The sequence below is a fragment of the Canis lupus genome, chromosome 27 (genome assembly GCF_003254725.2).
Source record: "Canis lupus dingo isolate Sandy chromosome 27, ASM325472v2, whole genome shotgun sequence".
In the NCBI taxonomy this organism is placed as follows: Eukaryota; Metazoa; Chordata; class Mammalia; order Carnivora; family Canidae; genus Canis; species Canis lupus.
In genome coordinates, this window is record NC_064269.1 from 4,283,101 (window position 1) to 4,307,238 (window position 24,138).

The 24,138-nt window shown below is 35.9% G+C and overlaps 1 protein-coding gene across 11 annotated transcripts in view; it reads right to left on the minus strand.

Moving 5' to 3' along the window:
• LARP4 (La ribonucleoprotein 4) overlaps nt 1–24,138 on the minus strand; it is a 220,491-nt gene that overhangs the window by 21,975 nt on the left and 174,378 nt on the right. For all 11 annotated transcript variants that reach the window (XM_049102820.1, XM_049102819.1, XM_049102818.1 and 8 more), the window contains 5 exons: nt 23,410–23,485; nt 18,507–18,643; nt 16,762–16,865; nt 13,687–13,797; nt 12,550–12,603 (listed from right to left, as the gene is read on the minus strand). In XM_049102820.1, the coding sequence (XP_048958777.1) occupies nt 12,550–12,603; nt 13,687–13,797; nt 16,762–16,865; nt 18,507–18,643; nt 23,410–23,485 (482 nt within the window). The remainder of the gene's footprint in view (nt 1–12,549; nt 12,604–13,686; nt 13,798–16,761; nt 16,866–18,506; nt 18,644–23,409; nt 23,486–24,138) is intronic.

Consider the following 24,138-nt stretch of genomic DNA (forward strand, 5'->3'; position numbering starts at 1 on the left):
AAGTGTCCATCAACAAATTAACGTGTTAAGTAAAATGTGGTATATACATACAGTGGAATGTTATTCAGCTTTAAAAAGGAAGGAAATTCTACAATATGCTACATGGATAAACCTTGAAGACATTATGTTAAGTGAAATAAACCAGTCACAAAGAAACAAATACTGTATGATTTCATTTATATGAAGTAATTAGAATAGTAAAAAAATCACAGACCAAAAGAATAATGGTGGTGGTTGTCAGGGGCTGGAAGGAGGAGAGAATGGAGAGTTACTGTTTAATAGGTCTAGAATTTCAGTTTTACAAGATGAAAAGAGTTAACATGAATGGATGTGGTGAATGCGTTTAGTACAATTGCACTGTATAAAGATAGTAAATTTTATAAACACAGTAAAAAAATATAGCTAGCAAAATGTATGAGAAACTCTATAAAACAAGAAACAGTTATTTCAACATACTTCCCAAAGAAAAAATAAATAGGTTTAAGATGAAACTACAGATTTAAACTGAGAACAAAAAAAATGGTAATCAGGAAAAATCCCTGGGACGCCTGAGTGGCTCAGTGGTTGAGTATCTGCCTTCGGCTCAGGGCGTGATCTGAGTTCCAGGATCAAGTCCCAGGATCAAGTCCCATATCGGACTCCCTGCGTGGAGCCTGCTTCTCCCTCTGCCTGTGTCTCTGCCTCTCTCTCTCTCTCTCTCTCTGTCTCTCATGAATAAATAAATAAAATCTTAAAAAAAAATCTAAAAGAGAAAGTTTAAGGTCTAATTTAAAGGCATTATTCTAAAAAAATACATTTTATTTTCACATTTTTTAACTACTTTATTTTTTTTAAGTTTTTTTTTTTTTAAGATTTTATTTATTTATTCATGATAGTCACAGAGAGAGAGAGAGAGAGGCAGAGACACAGGCAGAGGGAGAAGCAGGCTCCATGCAGGGAGCCCGACATGGTATTTGATCCCGGGTCTCCAGGATCGCGCCCTGGGCCAAAGGCAGGCGCTAAACCGCTGCGCCACCCAGGGATCCCATATTTTAACTACTTTAAAATAAAAGTAACTCTCCATTAATACTTTTCTTAAGAACAGAATTACAGGGATCCCTGGGTGGCGCAGCGGTTTGGCGCCTGCCTTTGGCCCAGGGCGCGATCCTGGAGACCCAGGATCGAATCCCACGTCGGGCTCCCGGTGCATGGAGCCTGCTTCTCCCTCTGCCTATGTCTCTGCCTCTCTCTCTCTTTCTGTGTGACTATCATAAATAAATAAAAATTAAAAAAAAAAAAAAAAGAACAGAATTACAATATTTCCATTTTGTATTTGTATACACTGTACCTATAAAGCAGAAATCAATATACTGTAAATTAATTTTACACCGTATCGAAGAGTATTAAGTAGTAAATATGTCATGTTAATATGCTCCAAGTAGGTTTTTTTACATTTAATACAATATGCTTTATAGATTTAGGAAAAGAATTACAAGGAGATTTTTATTGGTTAAGTGGACTACATCAATGCAACAAATACACACAAAATTTCAAAGTCCCAAACAAACAAAAATGATTATTTCTCTTACCTAATATTAATAGATTTGACAAAATAGGCAAAGGCTTGTACACTGAAAACTAGAAAGCAATGCTGAGAAACCAAAAGCCTAAATAACTTTAGAGAGGCACATCAGAAGATTAAATATAATGAAGGTGGTGATTTTTCCAAATTAGATGAAATCGCAGTCAAAATCCCAACAGGCATTTTTGTAAAACTGACAAACTGATTTGAAAATGTCTATGGAAATATCAAGGACCTGGAATACCTAAAGTAATTCTGGAAAGTCAAAAATTTGAGAACTTAAGACATTACCTGATCTTGTAACTTTTCATAAAGCTACAGTAATCAAGACGGTAGGGAACTGATTTAAAGATATACAGATCAATGGAACAGAGTCTAGAAATAGACCAAGCATATACGATCAAGAAATAGTTAACAAAGTGACCAAGAATCTTTTCAACAGGTAATGCTGGAACAAATGTATGTACATTTTGAAAAAGAACCCTGACTCTTCACAACATACAAAAGAAACTTGAAGTAGATCATAAAATCTAAATGTGAGTATAATCTAAATGTCAAAGTATACTTCTAGAAGAAACCACAAAGAAAATATTCATGAACAGAGAAGACATTGATTTCAGGCAAGACAAAAATAATGAACCCTAAAAGAAAAGTGAGATATAAAAACAGATTTTATTAAAATTAAACACTAATTTTTTAAAAGATTTATTTATTTATTCATTCAGAGAGAGCAAGAGAGAGGCAGAGACACAGGCAGAGGGAGAAGCAGGCCCCAGGCAGGAAGCCCAATGTGGGACTCGATCCCGGGTCTCCAGGATCACACCCCACGCTGTAGGCTGTGCTAAACCGCTGCGCCACCGGGGCTGCCCCTAATTTTTCTTTTTTAAACTTCTGCTCTTTGGTCAATTACTTTTCGACAAAGGAGGCAGGAATATGCAATGTGGAAAAGACAGTCTCTTCAGTAAATGGTGTTGGGAAAACTAACATGCAAAATCATGAAACTGGACCACTTTTTTATACTACATACAAAAATAAACTCAAAATGGATTAAAGACTTAAATATAAGACCAGAAATAAAAAATTCCTAGAAGAAAACAAAGGCAGTAAACTCTCTGACATCAGTATTAGCAATATTTTTTTGGATGTGTCTCCGCAGGCAAGGGAAACAAAAGCAAAAATAAACAAATGGACTATGTCAAACATCAAAGCTTTTTTTTTTTTTAAAGATTTATTTATTTATTCATTCAGAGAGAGCGAAAGAGAGGCAGAGACACAGGCAGAAGGAGAAGCAGGCTCCATGCAGGAAGCCCGATGTGGGACTCGATCCCGGGTCTCCAGGATCACACCCCGGGCTGCAGGCGGCGCCAAACCGCTGCGCCACCAGGGCTGCCCAACATCAAAGCTTTTGCACAGTAAAGGAAACCATCAGCCAAATGGAAAGGCAACCCACTGAATGGAAGATATCTGCAAATGATAACAATGATAAGGAATTAATATCCAAAATACATAAATAACTCACACAACTCAGTATCAAAAAAACACAAAACAATTTAAAAAACAGGGAGAGGACCTGAAGAGACATTTCTCCAAAGAAGTCATACAGATGTCCAACAGACACATGAAAAGATGCTCAACATCACCAACCATCAGGGAAATGCAAATCAAAATCACAATGAGGTTATCTCCTCACACCTGTCACAAGGCTATATTTAAAAAAAAAAGTAGTAACAATGTTGGTAAGGATATGGGGAAAAGGGCAACTTCTGTACACTGTTGGTGGGAATGCAAAATGATGCAGCTGCTATGGAAAAAAAGTATGAAGGTTTCTCAAAAAATAAAATACAACTACCACATAATCCAGCAATCCCACCTCTGCATACTATCCAATGAAAACAAAAATGCTAACTTGAAAAAAATCCCTATGTCCACTGTAGCCTTACTTACAATAGCCAAGATATAAATGCAACTTAAGTGTCCATCAATAGATGAAAGCATTGTACACACACACACACACACACACACACAGGAATATTATTCAGCTCTAAAAAAGAACGAAATCTTGCCATTTGCCACAACACTGATAATATCATGCAAAGTGAAATAAGTCAGGGAAAAAATACTGGGTGATTTCACTTATATATGGAATCTAAACAAACAATACAAACAAAACAGAAACTCACTTATTCAGGATAAAAATCTGATGATTGCCAGGGGGGAATAGGGTGGAAGGATGGATGAAATAGGGGAAAATTAAAAGGTACAAATTTCCAGTTATAAAATAAGTTAAGTCATGGGGATGTAACGGATATATATGGAATGTAGTTATAAATATTGTAACAAGTTTGTATGGTGACAGATGGTAGCTAGCTTTATGATGGTGATCACTTCCTATGTATATAAATTTTGAATCACTACAATGGACACCTGAAACTAATATTGTACATCAACTACGCTTCCATTAAAACAACAATAACAAAAACCTCCAAAACTTCTGCTCTTCAAATATGCACTGTTACGAAAACAAGGAGGCAAGTAACAGCCTAGGGGAAATAGATTTGCAATATAAACACACTCCTGACAAAAAACTTATATCCAGGAATTATAAAGAACTCTTATAATTCATAGTAAGACCAACAATCAAACTTTATTAAAATAGAAAAAAAGATTTAAAAAGAGACTAACCAAACTACAGTACATTTCTACTATTTGGCAATAAAAGAATGAACTACCAATACATGCAATAATATGGTTCACTAAAATAATGGCAAGTGAAAGAAGTCCAGCACAAGGGAATATACTGTATAGTTTCATTCATATGAAACTCCAGAAAAGACAAATCTATGGCTGCAGAAAGCAGATCAGTGACTGCCTAGATTGGTGGTTGTGGATGGTTGGAGACTGGAAAAAAAAAAACAAAAAACCTCAAAACCCAAAACTAATAAAAATTTATGCTTAAAACAAATATCTTATGCAAATTATACCTCAGTAAAGTTGATTTAAAAACAGACTAAAAAATAATCTTTTCTGGAGAGGGCCTTAGCTAACTAAACTAGACTCAAAATCCAAAGGCATAAAGAAAAAGATTTATCAGTCTTACAAACTTGCTATAAAAAAAAAATTTCCACAGAAGTACCACTAACACAGTAACAGTCACATCTGATAAAACTAATCTCTAAACACTTACATAATCACAAATCGTTAAGAAAATCTTTATAGAAAAACAGCCATAAACCTAAGTAGAAAAATCAGAATCAACCACATTTTAAAGAAATAAAAAGGGGATCCCTGGGTGGCTCAGCAGTTTGGCACCGGCCCTGGGCCCAGGGTGTGATCCTGGAGTCCTGGGATCGAGTCCCACATTGGGCTCCCTGCATGGGGCCTGCTTCTCCCTCTGCCTGTGTCTCTGCCTCTCTCTCTCTCTCATAAATAATAAAATAAAATCCTAAAAAAAAAAAAAGAAATAAAAATACTAGTATGAATTTAATTCTATTAAACAAAGGCATAAACTCTTCAACTTAGCAATTTCATTTCTAGGAATTTACCCTAAAATTATATTTGCATATATAGACCAAAAAAATGTATAAAAATGGCAGAATAGTGTCTAAAGGTAATTAATACTCAGAACATCTAGTTCTCAACAAAAAATTACAAAACACACAGAGAACTATGACCCATTCACAGGAAAAAAAAGAATTTGATAGAAACCACCCCTTAAAGGAAGCCCAGATATTGGAATTACTGCTCAAAGATGTTAAACCAGCTATCTTAAAGGTGTTCAATGAACTAACAGAAACCATTACAAACCTGAGATTACAAACCTGAGAGTAATCAGGAAAAAAACGTAGGAACAAAATAATGTAAAGGAAATCAGTAGGCCTATCCTACAAAAAATGCTAATGGCAGTTATTCAGGGTGAAATAAAGATACCAAAGGGTAACTCAAAGCCATAAGAAGAAATAAAGAACACTGGTAAGGATAATTACATAGGTAAACATAAAAGAGATTATTATTATACTTTTGGTATATAATTCCTTTTTTTAGATTTTTATTTATTTATTCATTCATGAGAGACAGAGAGGCAGAGACACAGGCAAAGGGAGAAAGAAGCAGGCTTCCTGTGGGGAGGCTGACGCGGGGCTCAATCCCAGGACCCCAGGATCACGCTCTGAGCCGAAGGAGACGTTCATCCATTGAGCCACCCAGACATCCCTTTTTTAAAAAAAAAAATATCTTAATTATTTGAAAGTGTACATGTGCACAAGTAGGGGGGCAGGGAAGAGGGAGAAGCAGGAACCTCTTCTCAGCACAGAGACTGATGTGGGGGGTTCGACTTCAGGACCCTGGGATCATGATCTGAGCCAAAAGCATACGCAAAACCATCTGAGCTACCCAAGCACCCCACTCTTTTTTTCTTATCAGATTTATTTATTTTTTAAAAAAGATTTTATTCATTTATTCAGGAGACAGAGAGAGAGAGACTCAGGGACACAGGCAGAGGGAGAAGCAGGCTCCATGCAAGGAGCCCGAAGTGGGACTCGATCCCGGGACTCCAGGATCACGCCCCAGGCCGAAGGTGGCGCCAAACCGCTGAGCCACCAGGGATCTCCTCTTATCAAATTTAAAAGACAAATGAGAAATGAATAAAACAGAAGTACAGAAGCAGAGTATTTGAATACTATTGTAACTAAGCATTATTCACATGAGGTTTTTATAAATTTTATTTTAACCCCCAAGAGAACCACACACACACACACACACACACACTTTAACAAAATATAGAATAGGAAAGAAGGAAATAAAAAAGGCAGTAATAGAAAAGTTGGGGGGTAGGGGCGCACCTGGGTGGTTCAGTCTATTAGGCATTTGCCTTCGGCTCAGGTCATGATCTAGGGTCCTGGGATCAAGCCCTATCTTGGGTTCCCTGCTCAGCAGGGAGTATGCTTTTCCCTCTTCCTCTTATCCCTCCCCCATCCCTCTCCTGCTCTCTCTCAAATAAAATCTTGAAAAAAAGAAAAATTGAGGGGGAAAATAAATATGAAAATCATACAGAAAATACTAAAAATGGAAGAATTATTCTTCCTTATCAGTAATTACTTTAAATGGCTTAAATTCTATGACTGAATTAAAAAAACAAACCAGGATCCATCTATATGTTATCTATAACAGATTCATTTTAAATCAAAGAAATGGGAAGTAACAGGATGAAAAAGGACATTCCAAGTAAATAGTAACCAAAATACATCTAAGATGTCTATACAGTTGACCCTTTCAACAACACAGGTTTGAATAGCACGTGTCTACTTATATGCATGTTTTCAATAAATACAGTACAGTACTGTAAATGTATTTTCTCTTCCTTTATTTTATTTTTTAAAAAAGATTTTTATATATTTTAGAGAGACAGTACTCTCGAATTAGGGGAAGGGGAGAGGGAGAACGAAAGAGAGAATCTCAAGCAGAGCCTTGCTGAACACAAAGCTCAACTTGGGGCTCAATCTCATGACCCCGAGATCATAACCTGAGCCAAAATCAAGAGTTGGACGCTTAATCAACTAAGCCACCCAAGTGTCTTCCTTTATTTTAATAACTTTTTCTCTAGCTTACTTTATTTTTTTTTTTAAGATTTTATTTATTCATGACAGACACAGAGAGAGAGAGAGAGAGGCAGAGACACAGGCAGAGGGAGAAGCAGGCTCCATGCAAGGGAGCCTGACGTGGGACTCGATCCAGGGTCTCCAGGATCAGGCCCTGGGCTGAGGGCTGCACTAAACCGCTGAGCTACCCAGGCTGCCCTCTCTAGCTTACTTTACTGTAAGAATACAATACATACAATATACAACATATATTTGTTAATCAACTGTTTGTTATTATAAGGGTTCCAACAACAGTAGGCTAGTAGTTCTAAGTTTCTGCAAGTCAAACATTGTATGTAGATTTTCAAATGCTGGGTAAGGACAGGTCAGCACTCCTAACCCTCGTGTTGTTCAAGGGTCAACTATATCATTAGGCAAAACAGACTAAGTTACAAAAGGTTACAAGCCACAAGGGACATTATATACTGATAAAAAAGTTCAATCTAGCAAAAAGATAAAACAAATATAAATATATGCATCTGCCAACAGAGCCTGAAATAAAGCAACACTGACAGAAGTGAAAGGAGAAAAAGACAATGACAATGCTACAATAGAGACTACAATGACTGTCTTTCAAGAATAAATAATGAGACAGAAGAGCAATAAATAGAGAACCTTACCCATAAAAAAAGGATGAAATCTTGCCATTTGCAACAACATGGATGGATCTAGAGAGTATAGTGCTAAGTGAGTTAAGTCAGATAAAGACAAATACCATGATTTCACTCATATGTGCAATTTAAGAAACAAAGCAAATGAAGAAAAAAAGAGAAAAACCAAAAAACAGACTCCTAACCACAGAGAACAAAATGATGGTTACCAAAAGGGATGTAGGTGGGAGGATGGATGAAATAGATGAAGGGGATTAAAAGTACACATATATATTTTAAAGATTTTATTTATTTATTCATGAGAGACATAGAGAGAGAGAGAGAGAGAGAGAGAGAGAGAGAGAGGCAGATACACTCGCAGAGGGAGAAGCAGGCTCCATGCAAGGAGCCCAACGTGAGACTTGATCCCAGGTCTCCAGGATCACACCCTGGGCTGCAGGCGGCACTAAACCACTGTGCCACCAGGACTGCCCTAAAAGTACACTTATCATGATGAGCACTGAGTAATGTATAAGACTGAATCACTACCTTGTACACCTGAAACTAATATAACACTGGGTGTTAACTATACTGGAATTAAAACTAATAATAAAATAAAATCCCTGGGGATCCCTGGGTGGCGCAGTGGTTTAGCGCCTGCCTTTGGCCCAGGGCGTGATCCTGGAGACCTGGGATCGAATCCCACATCGGGCTCCCGGTGCATGGAGCCTGCTTCTCCCTCTGCCTGTGTCTCTGCCTCTCTCTCTCTCTCTCTCTCTCTCTGTGACTATCATAAATAAATAAAAATTAAAAAAAAATTAAAAAAAAAAAATCCCTGTCAGGGAAGAAAAAAAAAGAAATGGAGAACTTGAGTAATACTATAAACCAATCTGAACTAATAAGGCAGTACACCAAACACCACATACATTTTGCACAAGTGTACATGAACATTCTCCATGATAAACTATACGTTGTGCTAAAAGCAAGTTTTGACAAATTTAGAAAGACTGAAACCATACGAAGTATCCTGGAATGAAACTGGTAATTAAGAAAAAGTGGAAAATTAGTAAATATGTGGAAATTCAACAATGCATGTTCTTAACCAATGGGTCAAAAAAAAAATGATAAGGAAGTTATTAGAAAATAACTGGAGGGGTGTCTGGGTGGTTAAGGTAGATGCTTAACTTGGTTAAGCATCTACCTTCGGCTTAGGTCAGGATCCCAAGAGTCCTGAAATCCAGCCTTGCATCAGGATCCCTCCTCAGTGGGGAGTCTGCTTCTCCCTCCCCCCCGCCTGGTGCATCCCCTGCTTGTGTTTTTACATTCTCTCCCTCTTTCAAATAAATAAGGAAAATCTTAAAAAAAAGAACTGGAGATGAATGAAAACAAAAACACAATCCATCAAAATTTATTGGATGCAGGGAACAGTGCTAAGAGAGAAATTTATAGCTATAAGCACCTTTGTTAAAAAGAATGATCTCAAATCAATAACCCCAGTTTTCATCTTAAAAACGGGGAAAACAAGCAAACCAGATCTAAGGCTAGATACTGCATGATTCCACTTAACTGCAGTATCTAAAATAGGTAAATTCATAAAGACAGAGATTAGAAGGAAGATTACTAGAGAGTGGAAGGATAAGCAGTTATTGTTTCATGGATTTTCTGTATGGAATGATGCAAAAAATTCTAGACAAATACTGGTGATAGTTGCACAGCAATGTAAATGCAAATGCTAAAAAAATGGTAAATTGTATATATGTGTACTCTACTACAAAAAAAAAAAAATCCCAAAGAAAAATGTAAGACACGATGTTCCTAACACTAGAAAAATAAATCACTGCTCACTCACGGAGAAAAATGGATAATTAAATCGTGATGTGCATGAACAATATTGTGTGTATACTTGAAATAACAGTGAATGAAAAGATCTTGAAGATCTATTAAATGAAAAGAGGAGGTGGATGTCTACTGTACATTCTTTATCATGTAGAGAAGAAAATTCCTAGGTGGCTATAGAAAAATGCTCATCACCTCTGGGGGAAAGGACTGAAGGAATCTGGGAAAGAGAGACTGAATTAATTATTCTTTATTTAATACTGTTTGAGTTTTTTAGAACATGCAAGTATTTTCACACTTTAAATTCTGAAATAGACATATAAAAGGAATATATAAATATATATTCTATTTGACATGTTCTGTAATATTTATCAGTTATGACACCCAAATAAAACTTAATATTCTCAGTCATAAAAAGAAAATTAAAACATGATGAGGCACTGTGTCTTAACGAAATTATCAACAGGTGGACAATATTAGTCATTTAATCCTTTTGTCCTCCAAGATCACTGTTTGTGAATCACAGAATTTCAGAAATGAAAAGCATGCACACTTCAAAGAAATAAACCAGGACCTCAGAGGTAACCTGACATACCCAAGATCAAAGAGCTTGTGGCTGAAAGCAGGATCAATGGTTGGAATATGATTTCTGGCTCCTGCACCTGTCTTTCTGGGTCTTAGGTCATTTGGTTTTAATGAATGATATAAAAATTAATGTGAATTTGTAAATCTCCTAGCAAGAACATTGCAATGTGATGGCTAATTAAAGGAACCATAAACAAAAGCCAAAATGGCAGACAACAGTACTTATACTGAAACATATCTATGCATATATTTTTAAAAGATTTATCTATTTATTTGAGAGAAAGAGAGAAAGAGAGCTCGGAATGTTTGCACACAAAAGGAAGCCAGGGGAAGGGCAGAGGGAAACAGAGAAGCAGACTCCCTACTGAGCGCAAAGCCCAATGCAGGGCTCCATCTCATGTCCTTGAGATCTCGACCTGGGCCAAAATCAAGGGGCAGATACTAAACCAACTGAGCCACCCAGGCACCCTTAGAAAGAGAGAGAGAGAGAGAGAGAGAGAGATATCAAAATATCAAAATAAATATAATATCAAAATAAATATATATATATTTAATACTACATTTAAGATTTCAAAAAAGCAATCAGCTTTAAGAAATGGGAAGTATAAGGAATAATCAAAATGATTATTTGTAGATGACATGCTCTCTGCCAGATGATCTTCATTAGACATAATAAAGGAATTTAGACAGGTTCCTGCAGTGATGTTTTTATTTTAATTAATTAATCGGGGGGGGGGCAGTGACATTTTTTTAAAAAGATCATTAAGCTACCAAGGAGAAGTGGAAAGCAACAAAAATTACTTTAAGGAAGAAATGATAAAAGTCATACAGAAAAAAATGGTCTGAGAAGAACCAAGACAATCTTAATAAGTATGAGTAAGGAGGGATGATTTGCATAAGGACATAGGATATTCTAAAACTATGGTAGTTAAAACATATTTATATTGATAAATATAAAATATAAATTGAAAAAAAACATATTGATATTGGCTCAATAAAGACGGATAGAATAGAGAACCTAAAGCCGACCTGACAGATGCAACATTACACACAAGTTGTGGAAAAATAGACCACTCAACAAATTATTAAGTGTTGAGATAACTGCCTTTCCATACATGGAAAAAAATTAGATTCCTATCATGTCCTGTACGTGATAATTAATTCCAAATATATCAAAGACGTAAATCTGACATACAAAACTTCAAAGCTATTAGAAGACCTAGAAGATCTTTATAGCCTCAAGTAGGAGAGAGGGATTATAGGGAGAAGCAGAGGAAATAGAATAAATGACAGGTCTCTTCATTTTTAATTATAGAAAGTAATAATACCACCTGCCACACATCAATAATGAGATTTAAATATGTCCAGTTTTTAGAATAAATAGAGTATCAAAAGTAAGCGAATGTTAAGGATTCTATTTTATGCATTTATTTTTATTTTTTAAAGTAGGCTCCATGCTGGGGATTCATGGAACCCAATGTGGTGCCTGAACTCACAACCAGAGATCAAGACCTGAGCTAAAATTAAGAGTCAATGTTAACTGACCCAGCCACCCAGGTGCCTTAGGATTCAGTTTTAGACGGTAGCTCTGATAACAACTGGAGAACAGAAAAGTTGGGGGAAAGCTGAAGGCATTAATCATTAAAGGCTACTCCAACTGTTCAAGCCTAAACAATAGTAGTCATAATTGAAAGAAGTTTTATTTTATTTTTTTAAAGATTTTATTCATTTATTCATGAGACACACACAGAAGAGAGAGAGAGAGAGAAGCAGAGACACAGGCAGAGGGAGAAGGAGAAGCAGGTTCCATGCAGAGAGCCTATGTGGGACTCAATCCTGGGACTCCAGGATCACGCCCTGAGCCGAAGGCAGGCGCTAAACTGCTGAGCCACCCCGGGATCCCTGAAAGAAGTTTTAAAGGTAGATTCCACTGAATCTGAGAAAAAGTAAGACCTGTAAAGACAATGAGCAGGTGTCATCAATGAGAATTCCCAGATTCCCAAACGGATGAACGTCAATATGGTGACACAATTAATTTTGAGATGAGGATGACAGTATAGGGAAGGTTTTCCACCTCTGTTACTAAAAAATTATTCCTGCTCTTCATTTTGATTATCTTTCATGTTGTCAATGAGCATCTAACTAAAACTTCATGCAGTCTAAAGGTAGGCCTTTGGAAAGAATTGCTACCCTATCAACTAATTTTCTAGCTCATCATATGAAATTTCTTTGAAATCATGACAGGTTTTATAAAATATCCAAATGTATTTTTTAAATTCTCAAACAGACAAGCAACAACAATTTTCTGGCTTCACACTAGCCTCTACTTACAAACATTTCTTACCATGATTGGCTTGCCCTGAAATGTTTTAACTTCTTCTCTTAAGTATTTAAAAGCCTGTTAACAAAGCAGAAAGGAGCTTTTATTAGCATTCAAACATTTCATTAAAGCCATCTTTTTTTTTTTTAAAGATTTTATTTATTCATTCATAAGATACACAGAGAGTGAGGCAGAGACATAGGCAGAGGGTGAAGCAGGCTCCCTGTGGGGAGCCTGATGCAGGACTTCATCCCAGGACCCCAGGATCACAACCTGAGCCAAAGGGAGATGCTCAACCATTGAGCCACCCAGGTGCCCCAAAGCCATCTTTATTTTATTTTATTAAAAGTTTGGTAGAGTTTAGTAACTATCTCCAAGCTAAACAGTAAAAAATTCTAAAATCAATTCCATTATTCAGGTGGTAAGGAATGAAAATGTAAAAACACCTCAGCTAAAATTCAAATTTACTGTAGATTAGCTACTATGGATTATTGCAGAAAAAATGCACAAAACCCAACAGACCCAAAATATCACTATATATTTAGTTAAGAATGGTTCAATCAGACAGCTTTCTAAGACGAAGAATTAAAAAAAAAAAAAAAATCAGTGGGGTGCCTCGCTGGCTCAGTTGGTGGAGTATGCAACTCTTGATTTCGGGGTCATGACTTTGAGTCCCACACTGGAGGTATAGTTTACTTCAAAAATCAACCAACCAATCAGTGAGCAGTTTTAAAATGCTATTAGAGATATTTTTGTTTTTGTTTCAATGCGAATATTACTTCTCTTTAGGTTGGATATGACAACATGTAAGAGTAAAATCATTAATGTCAAAATTCCAAAAATCAGAAAAGAAGTTATATATTTATTGCAGGCCTAGTATGTATATACTAATACTAACTACTGAGTACATGGTTCCCAATTTTTAATTTTAAAATTGTGCTTTTTATCAATAGGAAACTTCTTAAATTGAAACTGTAAAGGCTTTAAGAACACAATCAAAAAGGACACCAATTAAACAAAACCAAAAAGGTGAACAAGGTGATCAACAGTCTTCACAAATATTGCTGTAAGCATATATTTCTCAGTTAAAATATACCATTACTTTTTTTTTTTTTTTTTTGCCACCAAGACTTCAAATCAGAAGAAAAGTTTTCTTCTCACCTGCTGTGCATCTGTGTCTGACTGGAAAGTGATATACCAGTTGCTATTGTGTGCAAACTCACAGCTTATCACCTTGGGGCAGTTTTCATTTTTGAACAAAGCTTTAACTTCCTAAAAAAAGAGAAAACTTTAGTGTAAATTTTGTATATGATTGAGATAGAATCTAATTTTAAGATCAGCTAAACTGAAGCGTTTCACTTTTAGTGGCAAGTGAAATTTCCCTTACTGGTAAAATCTCTCTAGACCTGCCATTATCCAAAAAAAGAAAAAAGAAAGAAAGAAAGAAAAAGGTCCTCCATTAACATTTTCTAGGTGTCAGTTATTTTCTCAACCTCATTCAATCCAGGTTGCTCTGTCTATATCAGAGTCACAAACATGAACTCTGTGCAAAGGTATCTTTATTTTTCCATTATTGAAACTGAAATTTCATAACTGAACCCTAAAACAAATACATGTATTTCAAAAAGGAGGATTACCAAAAAAACTCAAACCTATGTAAACAGCTCACAGCTTGAAAATAGTTCATAAAAAGAAAAGAAAGAAAATAACTGGAAGTCAACATTAAGCATTTCTAAATGGTTATAGAGGGAAAAGAAACATCTACTGAAATTACATTCATGCAGCAGGAGACATAGATTTACAATGAAAACAACTCTGTTTAAAAGATTTATCATCTCCATTTTACAACTGAGGAAATGGTAGTTCAAATTGTTTAACCTACTCACACTGTCACAAAGAAGAACTCAAACTCAGATTTGTATGCTTCCGAACTCCATTCTGTCTAATACCTATTTGAGTTCAAGGAGAAATTCAGTAGTAACCAGTAATTCCCAAATATAAACAATCTGATCAGGTTAAAATGCCCCATAAAATACCAAACTACCATGAGGTATCCATTTTTAAAAAGGTAATTACTAAGCTGATGGGACAATCAACATGATGACAGTGAAGTCTAACCTGTATTTTAACTCCCTTAAATTTTTACTGCACTGAATTAAAAGAAGAATGTCCCTACTTATAGAGATATTTGCTTGGGTCAAATACTACTTGAAATAAATACATAGGCAACCAGCTGAGTTTTGTGACACTATAGAAGTGGTGAAATATCACCAAGTTTAATTAATAAAATGCTCATCCAGTCCAGAATTACATTTCTGTAGAACTATCTGTGGAACTGTTAGACTGCCACCCACCAATCTCTACCTTCAAAAATCCACAGATATACTCCAAATATTTCTAATTCTCTTAAATGAATAATGAACTGATTCGTTTGTATAATCTTTGTCAAGCTATCTTAGTCATCTGCACTTCCTTCACTTTTTCTTAATGAACAGTATGTTGCTGCCTTGTTCCTTCCTGCTTTTCATGTGTGACTTGTTTATGCATTCAGAGTGTAAATTACAGTAACTATAAAAATATTACCTAAACTTTGATTGGTTTTACATGCCAAATAATGCTCTAAGTTCTTTATATATTAACTCACTTAATTCTCACAAATTTAATGAGTTACGTATTTAATATCCCATTTAACAGACAGAGAAAACAAAGCAAAAGAGGTTAGGTATTGAATCCAAGGTCACAGAGCTAACAGGTAAAAGCTAGAATTCAAATACCTAGGCAGTTTGGCTCATATATCCTATACTGTTTCTTAATAATGCAAAATTCTTCCCATTCTGCGATTTTCCTTTTAATTTGTTACTTTGACATATAGTTCATAATTTTAAATAGAAGATCTATCTAGCGACAGTTTCTTTTCTAATTTTTCTCACTGCTTCTAAGTTTAGGAAATCTTCATTCTGGAGAGTTAATACTGAATGACTCTGGGCAAAACGATTAACTACTAATGTGCCAAATTTGTTAGGTGGCAAGAGTCTAAAAATTCTTTTTAAATGGTTGACCAGAGGATCCCTGGGTGGCTCAGTGGTTTAGCGCCTGTTTTCGGCCCAGGACGTGATTCTGGAGTCCCAGGATCAAGTCCCGCGTTGGGCTCCCTGCATGGAGCCTGCTTCTCTCTCTGCCTGTGTCTCTACCTCTCTCTCTGTGTCTCTCATGAATAACTGAATAAAATCTTTAAAAAAATAAAAATAAAATAATAAATGGTTGACCAATTACTATCAGTTACTACTGAAGAGGAGTTATTACTCCTCTTCATCTCTAACTTATCATTTTAAAAAAGATTTTATTTATGTATTTATTCATGGGAGACACAGAGAGAGAGAGGCAGAGACACAGGCAGAGAGAGAAGCAGGCTCCATGCAGGGAGCCCGACGTGGGACTCCATCCTGGGACTCCAGGATCACGCCCTGGGCTGAAGGCAGATGCTCAAGCACTGAGCCAACCAGGTGTCCCTCTAACTTATTATCATTAACATGGCAAACCAGTGTAAAGTTCTGTGGTTTACTGGTTAAGAAACATGGGCTCTGGAATCAGAGAGAGCAAGTTCAACTCAGATTCTGCCATTTAAACAGCCCATGTGTCCTTAAGCAAGTTATTTAACCATACTAAGGCTCAGTTATTCTATCTGTGAAACAGAGATAACAAAACCTTAGGCTTTAAGTAACCATAAAGTATACTGCACAATACTTGGTTAAACCTAATTATTAAATAAATGTTGTTATACATACATTACTATATAAGCATCTATTTTTGGATTATATTGTTTCATTCAAATGTTATTTTATTCTTGTACCTGTACCACACCATCTTTATGCCTGCAATTTTGCTTTATTTTTGCTAGCCAAGAGAATTAGTCTTGATTCTTATTTTCCTTTATTCCTAAGTTTACTCTTTCATATGAATCCTCAAGTTCTCAAAAGAGCCTATTTATATTTTGCTTGCCATTCAAATCAATAAACTGACAACTAATAACACTGCAATACTCAGTCTATCATTCTAAGAAAATGGAATTATGTCTTCCTCCTTCCTCTGTACCATTCTTCCAGTGTTTTAGAGTTTACAAAACAAAATTTATCCTATTCACAGTAACTGATATGAGGGCACTGATTTATACCTTGTTTATACTCAATTTAAACAGTTAAAGAACACACTCATCTTTAACAACGCTTAATAATTTACCTCTATAGGTGTTGTTTCAGGAATCTCTCTAAGAATCACAATACAACGCTTATGACTTGGTCTCACTTTCTCACCCTTCTCATCAACTTGCACCATGGGAGAAGCTGAAATTTAAAAAAGCGTTTCATCCAAAAGTGACAAGGAAAGATGTTAATATTGCCATTAAAAATTATTCATTTCTGTTTCCAAGTGAATACATTAACAGAAGTTAATATCTTAAAGAAATTAAATTGGAGAACCAAAGATTACAGCTGTAACAAAATATTTTGAGAATACACAAAAAACACTGTCAAATGTTATTCTTTGAATATACAGGGCACGTACTTTGTGTCTTGGGACTGTGTTGGGGTTGAAAAACTTTTAGGAGTCTATAATACATAGCTAACAAGGTAATTACCCTGTGTTTACTGAATTCTGGATTTCTGGAGATAACAAAAATTAGTGTATTTGCACTCCACTCTTATGACTGGCTTACAGAACTGCATTCTGACATGTGAAAAAAATTCTTAAAATTCAAGTTTAAGAAGCACTTAAACCAAGAATTAAACTCAAATGACTGTAATTTTCCTTTGATTTTAACATATTTATTCTTACCTACTATTACAGACACTGAGAAGCCATCTTATAGATGCTGACTTTGAGGAAATATTTAATGAAGATAGTACCACATAGTGAAAACTTTTATTTCCAGTCTCTTCAGAGAGATAATATGCCATATCTCTCTCTGAACAGGTAAGTAGTGAGAATAGAAGAAACAGGGAAGAAAAGTTGGGTGTAAGTACTAGGTTCCAGCCCTTAGAGGTGGAGGATTCCAATGATCTCTTGGTTGATTTTTTTTTTTTTGATGACAAGACTGGGTTGTTTTAAGAAACCACTGCACAAACCAATTAGAGATTTCATAAATGTTTTTAGCCCTCTGAGAATGGAAAGCCTCTATGTTCATTTAAGTCTATTATTGGACTTGTTATATTTAACTTTTAAACATTTTCAATGACACATTTCATATAAAAGTGAAGATCTGCCTTTATTCGGGTAAGCAGTTAAAACTTTGGTATACTTTTCCTAAGAGAGATTACCAAGAAATACTGATATAAGACTGTAAGACACAAACACCATTAAATATGCTTAGAACCTCAAATTCTTTATCAAACTTTAGAGTAGTTATTTGTCACACTACAGACTGCACTTCTTTAACAGGTGGTGGAATCAATTTAGGAAAAAAAAAGTTAATTCCAAGTATTTAGTATTTATCTGAATAATTACCATTTCAGTTGTCTGTGGGTTTGTGGTGTGCATAATGTGTATAAAATGTACTTCTTACTTGGGCTCAAAAGTTTGAAAACAGAATGATTCACAAGATGTGATAACGATACATATATATGACTTTCTAAAAGCCCAGAAAACTGAGATTTAATTGCTTATTCTTGAGTAAGTGGGTATTAGGATGAACCACTACAGTGCAGAATTGATAGAGAGGCTATATACCAAGTCAGTAAAAATAAAGATAAATTATTGGAACTACTAGATTAACAAAAAATAGGAAGTTAACAATTCCCTGCCTGGTGAGCACAGCTTAATGTATAGAATTGTGGAACCACTATATTGTATACTTGAAAATAATATGTGTCAACTACAATTTAAAAAAACAGCCAACAAAAAAAAATTCCCTGTATGATCAGAAATCAAAAGAATATTTAATTTAGCTTTTGACTTTAAAAATAAGCTAAAAGGTATGATTTACATACACCTCAACACTTCAAGAATTAGATCAGGGTCTGTAGTCAGCTTTTTTATTTCTTCCATGTTGGCAACTGTCCAAATTGGGATGAACTGATCACTGTCCATCTGAGATATCAGGTAAAGATCCTTTGACAAATTTTCTCTGAAAGGAATAAACAGAAGAGTCCCATAAAACAAACAATTCTTAAAAAGTACCTAAAAAAAGAGGTGCCTTATTTACTTTTGTCACTAAGTCTAGGAAAACAAGATTATGCTACCAGAAATAACACAATGAACTATGAAAATACATAATACACAAGTATACTCTTAACTTTCAGAAAATTTCTGAATCGCCGAAAGTTTCTGAATCATGCCCAAAAGGTTTGAACAAGGGAACTTTATGGAATTATACTGATATGCAGTAAAACAATATTAAATTGAAAAATGCGTTATAAAATATTACATACAGTGTAGTTTCATCTCACAAACACTTTATCATTTAAAAAAAACAAACACTTTATTGATGTTAGAATATGCATATAGAGAAAATTATGGCTTCAATCGTGAGTTTAACTGTAAGGGGTTTAAAATTTCTGAATGTTTTCATTTTTTATCAGTATGTTTGCCTTTTTATTTTAAAGATATAAACAGGGACGCCTGGGTGGCTCTGTGGTTGAGCATCATCTGCTTTTGGCTCAGGGCATGATCCTGGAGTCCAGGACTGAGTCCCATTTCAGGCTTCCTGATATCTCCGCCTCTTTTTCTCTGTGTTTCTCATGAATAAATAAATAAAATCTTAAAAAAAAAGATATAAACACTTCCATCTTACACATAAAATCTTGTAACACACCGAAGTAAAATCATAGTCTCATAATGTCTTATTCATGGCAGATCTCTGAAGCAAAGCTATCTTTGCTTATAAGCCACCTTTTCTCAATGACCCTATTTAAAACTGAAACCACCCAAGCACTCTTGATTCCCCTTCCTTTGCTTACAGTGTTCTAATTTTTTTCTTTTTTAAAGATTTTATTTTATTTACTCATGAGAGACACAGAGCGAGAGAGAGAGGCAGAGACACAGGCAGAGGGAGAAGCAGGCTCCATACAGGGAGCCCGTTGTGGGACCCGATCCCGTGTCTCCAGGATCATGTTGTGCGCCACAGGCGGCGCCAAAACACTGCGCCACTGGGGCTGCCCTCTAATTTTTTTCCACAGACCTTATCACCTAGCACACTTCTAAGTTATTATGCTTTAAAAAAAATTATGTTTGTTTTGTCTCCTCCAGCCAGAATACAGGTTCCATGAAGAATCTTTGTTGTTCAAAATATATTTCAAGGCCCTAGTGCCTGGCAAAGAGTAGGGCCAAAAGACTTTGCATTCATGTTTTACTAAGATAAAGTAGAAATTACTTTTTAAAAATTAAAATTGTCAACAGGTTGCTTTGGGGGCAAAAAAGAATAGAGAAGACACCAGTAAAGGTTAAAATCATTTTGGCAAAAAAGGAGGAACATAGTAAAAACATTTTCATCAAGAGATTTTCTTAAAAAAAAAAAAAAAAAAAAAAGATATTCTTTTCTTGTTTTTTAGAGAGGGAGAGGAAGGAGAAGGACAGAGAGAGAATCTTAAGCAGGCTCTATGCCCAGAGCTGACCCCAACATGGGCTTAACCTCACAAACCTGAGATCATGACCTGAACTGAAATCAAGAGTCAGATCCTAAACTGACTGAGCTACCCAGGTGTCCCTGTACACAAAATATACAACTAAAAAGCTATAGCTTAAATCAACTCTGACTTTCAACATGTCTATTCTTATAAAACCTTGGTCAAACTTTTTTTTTTTTTTTAAGATTTTATTCATTTATTGGAGATAGAGCATGAGTACCTGCACAAACTGGGGTAGGGCCAGAGGGATAGGGAGCATATTCCAAGCTGAGTGTGGAGCCCGATGTAGGGCTCGATGCCACAATTCTGAGATCCCGACCTGAGTAAAGTCAGATGCTTAACTGACTAAGCCACCTAGTGGCCCAACCTTGGTCAAACTTTTAAAGAAATTGTATCTTGTCAGAAGTCAAATTAATGGATATAAATCACATCTATGATTTGACTACTATGACCAATACCTGATATGCACTAATAACAATTTTGTTGAGTCACAGACCAATCAGACAGTTAGTTGGTTTGAACTGAGTATCAAAGTTCTGAGTAGGATGTTGGAAATCATGAAAAACCAGAGCTCCTACCTACTCCAACAACTAAAAAGCCTGGCTAAATTCCAAAAACCATGTTTCTGGAGATGGAGGAAAAAAGCTACAAGAACAAAATTAAATTCCAGAAAGATGATCTTTCTTTCCTGCAGGCATTCAAAGCTCCAGGGCCAGAGTGAAACCAGCAGAGCTTTAGGCCGCTGCCCAGGACTGGCACTGTGAACTGCCAACTATAGGAGCTCCTAACATACAGCAGATTTCCCCCCATATGACATTTCCTGTGCTCTAAGGAGGGAGATGGGAGTCAGGCTGAAAAGGGAGAGTAATATCTCTGTGGTTTTGTGGAAGTTCCTGGGGATGGACAAAGCTTGCATCAAACACAAGTAGGTCTCCCCCATAAGACATCTGCCAGATTTTGAAGCTTAACAGGGTTAAGAGACTAAAGAGCTAACCTCAAACCTCTCAAGAAAAAGATTAAATTCCCCTTGGTGTTTCAGGATTGAGGTAACAGTTAACAGGCAACTTCTAAGTCAAAAGACTAAAAAAAGGTGATGCCTAAGGAACAGAGATAAATCAGAGGTAGACCGAGTCTAATTAAAGTGGCTGCTCAGCCCTAACCCAGCTCAACTCCTGAATGGATTGAAGCAATGAATCTACTTCCACCTACTAGAAGCTCAAATCTTGTCTAGAGGGAAAAATTACATTACTTGCAGCTCCTAGTTTCTTTTATATGTAATGTCCAGCATATAATCAAAATTTGTAAGACAACAAAAAGGCAGGAAATTATGACAGAGAACCAAGAGAAAAAAAACTCAAATATAAGCAAACACATAAACGATCCAGTTAGTAGGCAAAAATTTTTAAATAACTATTGCAAGTATGTTACAGAAAAAGAATTGTATCACAGGCACAAATGACTAAAGATAGAAAGCTCCTATTTTTATTGTTTTATCCTGTACTAGATTATAAAGTCAAAGAATAAAAAGGAGGGGAAAAGGGAGGGGCTATTTCAGATAAAGAATCCATTAAACTGGGATGCCTGGGTGGCTTTGGCGGTTGAGCGTCTGACTTCGGCTTAGGGCTGATCCCAGTCCAGGGATAGAGTCCTGCATCAGGCTCCCAGTGAGGAGCCTGCTTCTCCCTTTGTCTATGTCTCTGCCTCTCTCTATGTGTCTCTCACAAATAAACAAAATCTTAAAATTAAAAAAACAATTAAACCTGAGTCAAGAATATATCATGTATAAAGAAAGAAGTCTAGGGGCGCCTGGCTGGCTCAGTTGGTGGACCACATAAACTCTTGATCTCAGGGCCATGAGTTCAAGCCCCATACTGGGCATAGAGTTTACTTAAAAAATAAACAAAAGAAAGAAAGAGAGAGAGAGAAAGAAAGAGAGAGAGAGAGAAAGAGAGAAAAAGAAAAGAAAAACAAAAAGAAAAAAAGAAAAAAGAAAAGAAAGTTAGTTTATGATAAAATCCAGGTTTCCAGCTTGAAAAATTGGTTTACTGGTCCTACTTCTCACCACATATAAGAAAATTAGAAGGTGTTACCTTTGCATACATATCCAAACTTCTGTTTATTTTGGAAGGAGCAGTTTTATAATACTGAAGTTTTATGAGATCTAAACTATTAATTACCTACATAATTGTTATCTATAAATAAGACATCTTTAGGGGCGCCTCAATGGCTTAGTTGGTGAAGTAGCTGACTCTTAGTTTTGGCTCAGGTCATAACCTCAGGGTTGTGAGACCGAGGTTCATGTCAGGCTTGCAATCAGCATGGAGTTGGTTTGACATTCCCTCCTTCCCCCTCCCCATTCCCTGGCCCATGCGTGCACTTTCTAAAATAAATTAATAAAATCTTAAAAAAAAAGAAAAGACATCTTGAAACATTTGCCTGAAAGAACTCCTTATTTAATAGAAGACACTGGTAACATAAATTCTATGCCCATCCACCTATCTTGCTAAATATAACTCCATGATCACACGTTATACAAGCTAATTATGAATATATACATTAAGATATAACCACTTTTTTCTTTAAATATTATTTATTCAGGAGAGGCGCAGAGAGAGAGAGAGAGAGAGAGAGAGAGGAAGAGACATAAGCAGAGGGAGAAACAGACTCCCTGCAAGGAGCCTGATGCAGGACTTGATCCTAGACCCCGGGATCACACCCTGAGCCGAAGGCAGACACTCAACTGCTGAGCTACCCAGGTGTCCCAAAATATAATCACTTTTAATGAGAATCCTAAACAGGAATATGTTCCTAGGAAAAGTATCTAAGAGCCAATCCATAAGTAATCCAATCCAGTATTTCATTATCTTTCCACGAAGCCTAGATCCTTGGTATATCCAATCAGAGATTACATCTTTAAATTTAGTTAAGAAACAGACTAAAGAATATACTCCCCCAAAAAAATCACTGAAGTAAATTAAAACCACCATTCCTCACTCCATTTCACAGATATTTTACATTTACTAACCAAACTATTCTTTTTTTTTTTTTTTAAGATTTTATTTATTTATTTATGAGAGATACAGAGAAAGAGGCAGAGAGAGAAGTAGGCTCCTCGCAGGGAGCGTGATGCAGGACTCAATCCCAGGACCCCAGGATCACGACCTGACCCAAAGGCAGACGCTCAACCACTGAGCCACCCAGGTGCCCCACTAACTAAACTATTAAAAAAATGAGAAATCTCAGTAAAAACAAAAATGAATAGTGTTACCGGGAGAAACAGAATTCCAATTGCTTCTTCAGACATTCTTTTAGGTCTTCTGCAGAAATTGCTGAACTGCTTTCTCCTAAAGTTAAAAAACAGAGAAAAAAGTTAATACCAAATTATCACAGGTAGTAAACATTACATATTGCACTCAGAATATGAACAAATTAAAATTCACAACAAAACCGTATTTTTAGAATTCAGCTTAACTGAATTATAACAAAGTCAAACTAATTTCAACCTATCCTTTCTTTAGATAGATTTCAGATCACTTTAAAAATTATTTTATCAAGTAATGAACACAACACTATTAATACTGAAGGTACCTGGCTACCCTACTGTAAAACACTACCTTAAATACTTTAAAAATGTGATAACTGGGGATCCCTGGGTGGCTCAGCGGTTTGGCGCCTGCCTTTGGCCCGGGGCGGGATCCTGGAGTCCCGGGATCGAGTCCCATGTCGGGCTCCCGGCATGGAGCCTGCTTCTCCCTCTGCCTGTGTCTCTGCCTCTCTCTCTCTCTCTCTCTATCATAAATAAATAAATAAATCTTTTTTAAAAATGTGGTAACTACTTATTCCTTTAATGAAAGCTCAAAGAACAAAAGTAATAGTAATCTAAATTTGAAGAAACTAGCTAAACAAATTAGAATATATATCTATATATGTCTACACATCTGTATTGGTACTAAATCTGATTCTTAGTCATATTTTTAAACATTTATCTCTTAATATT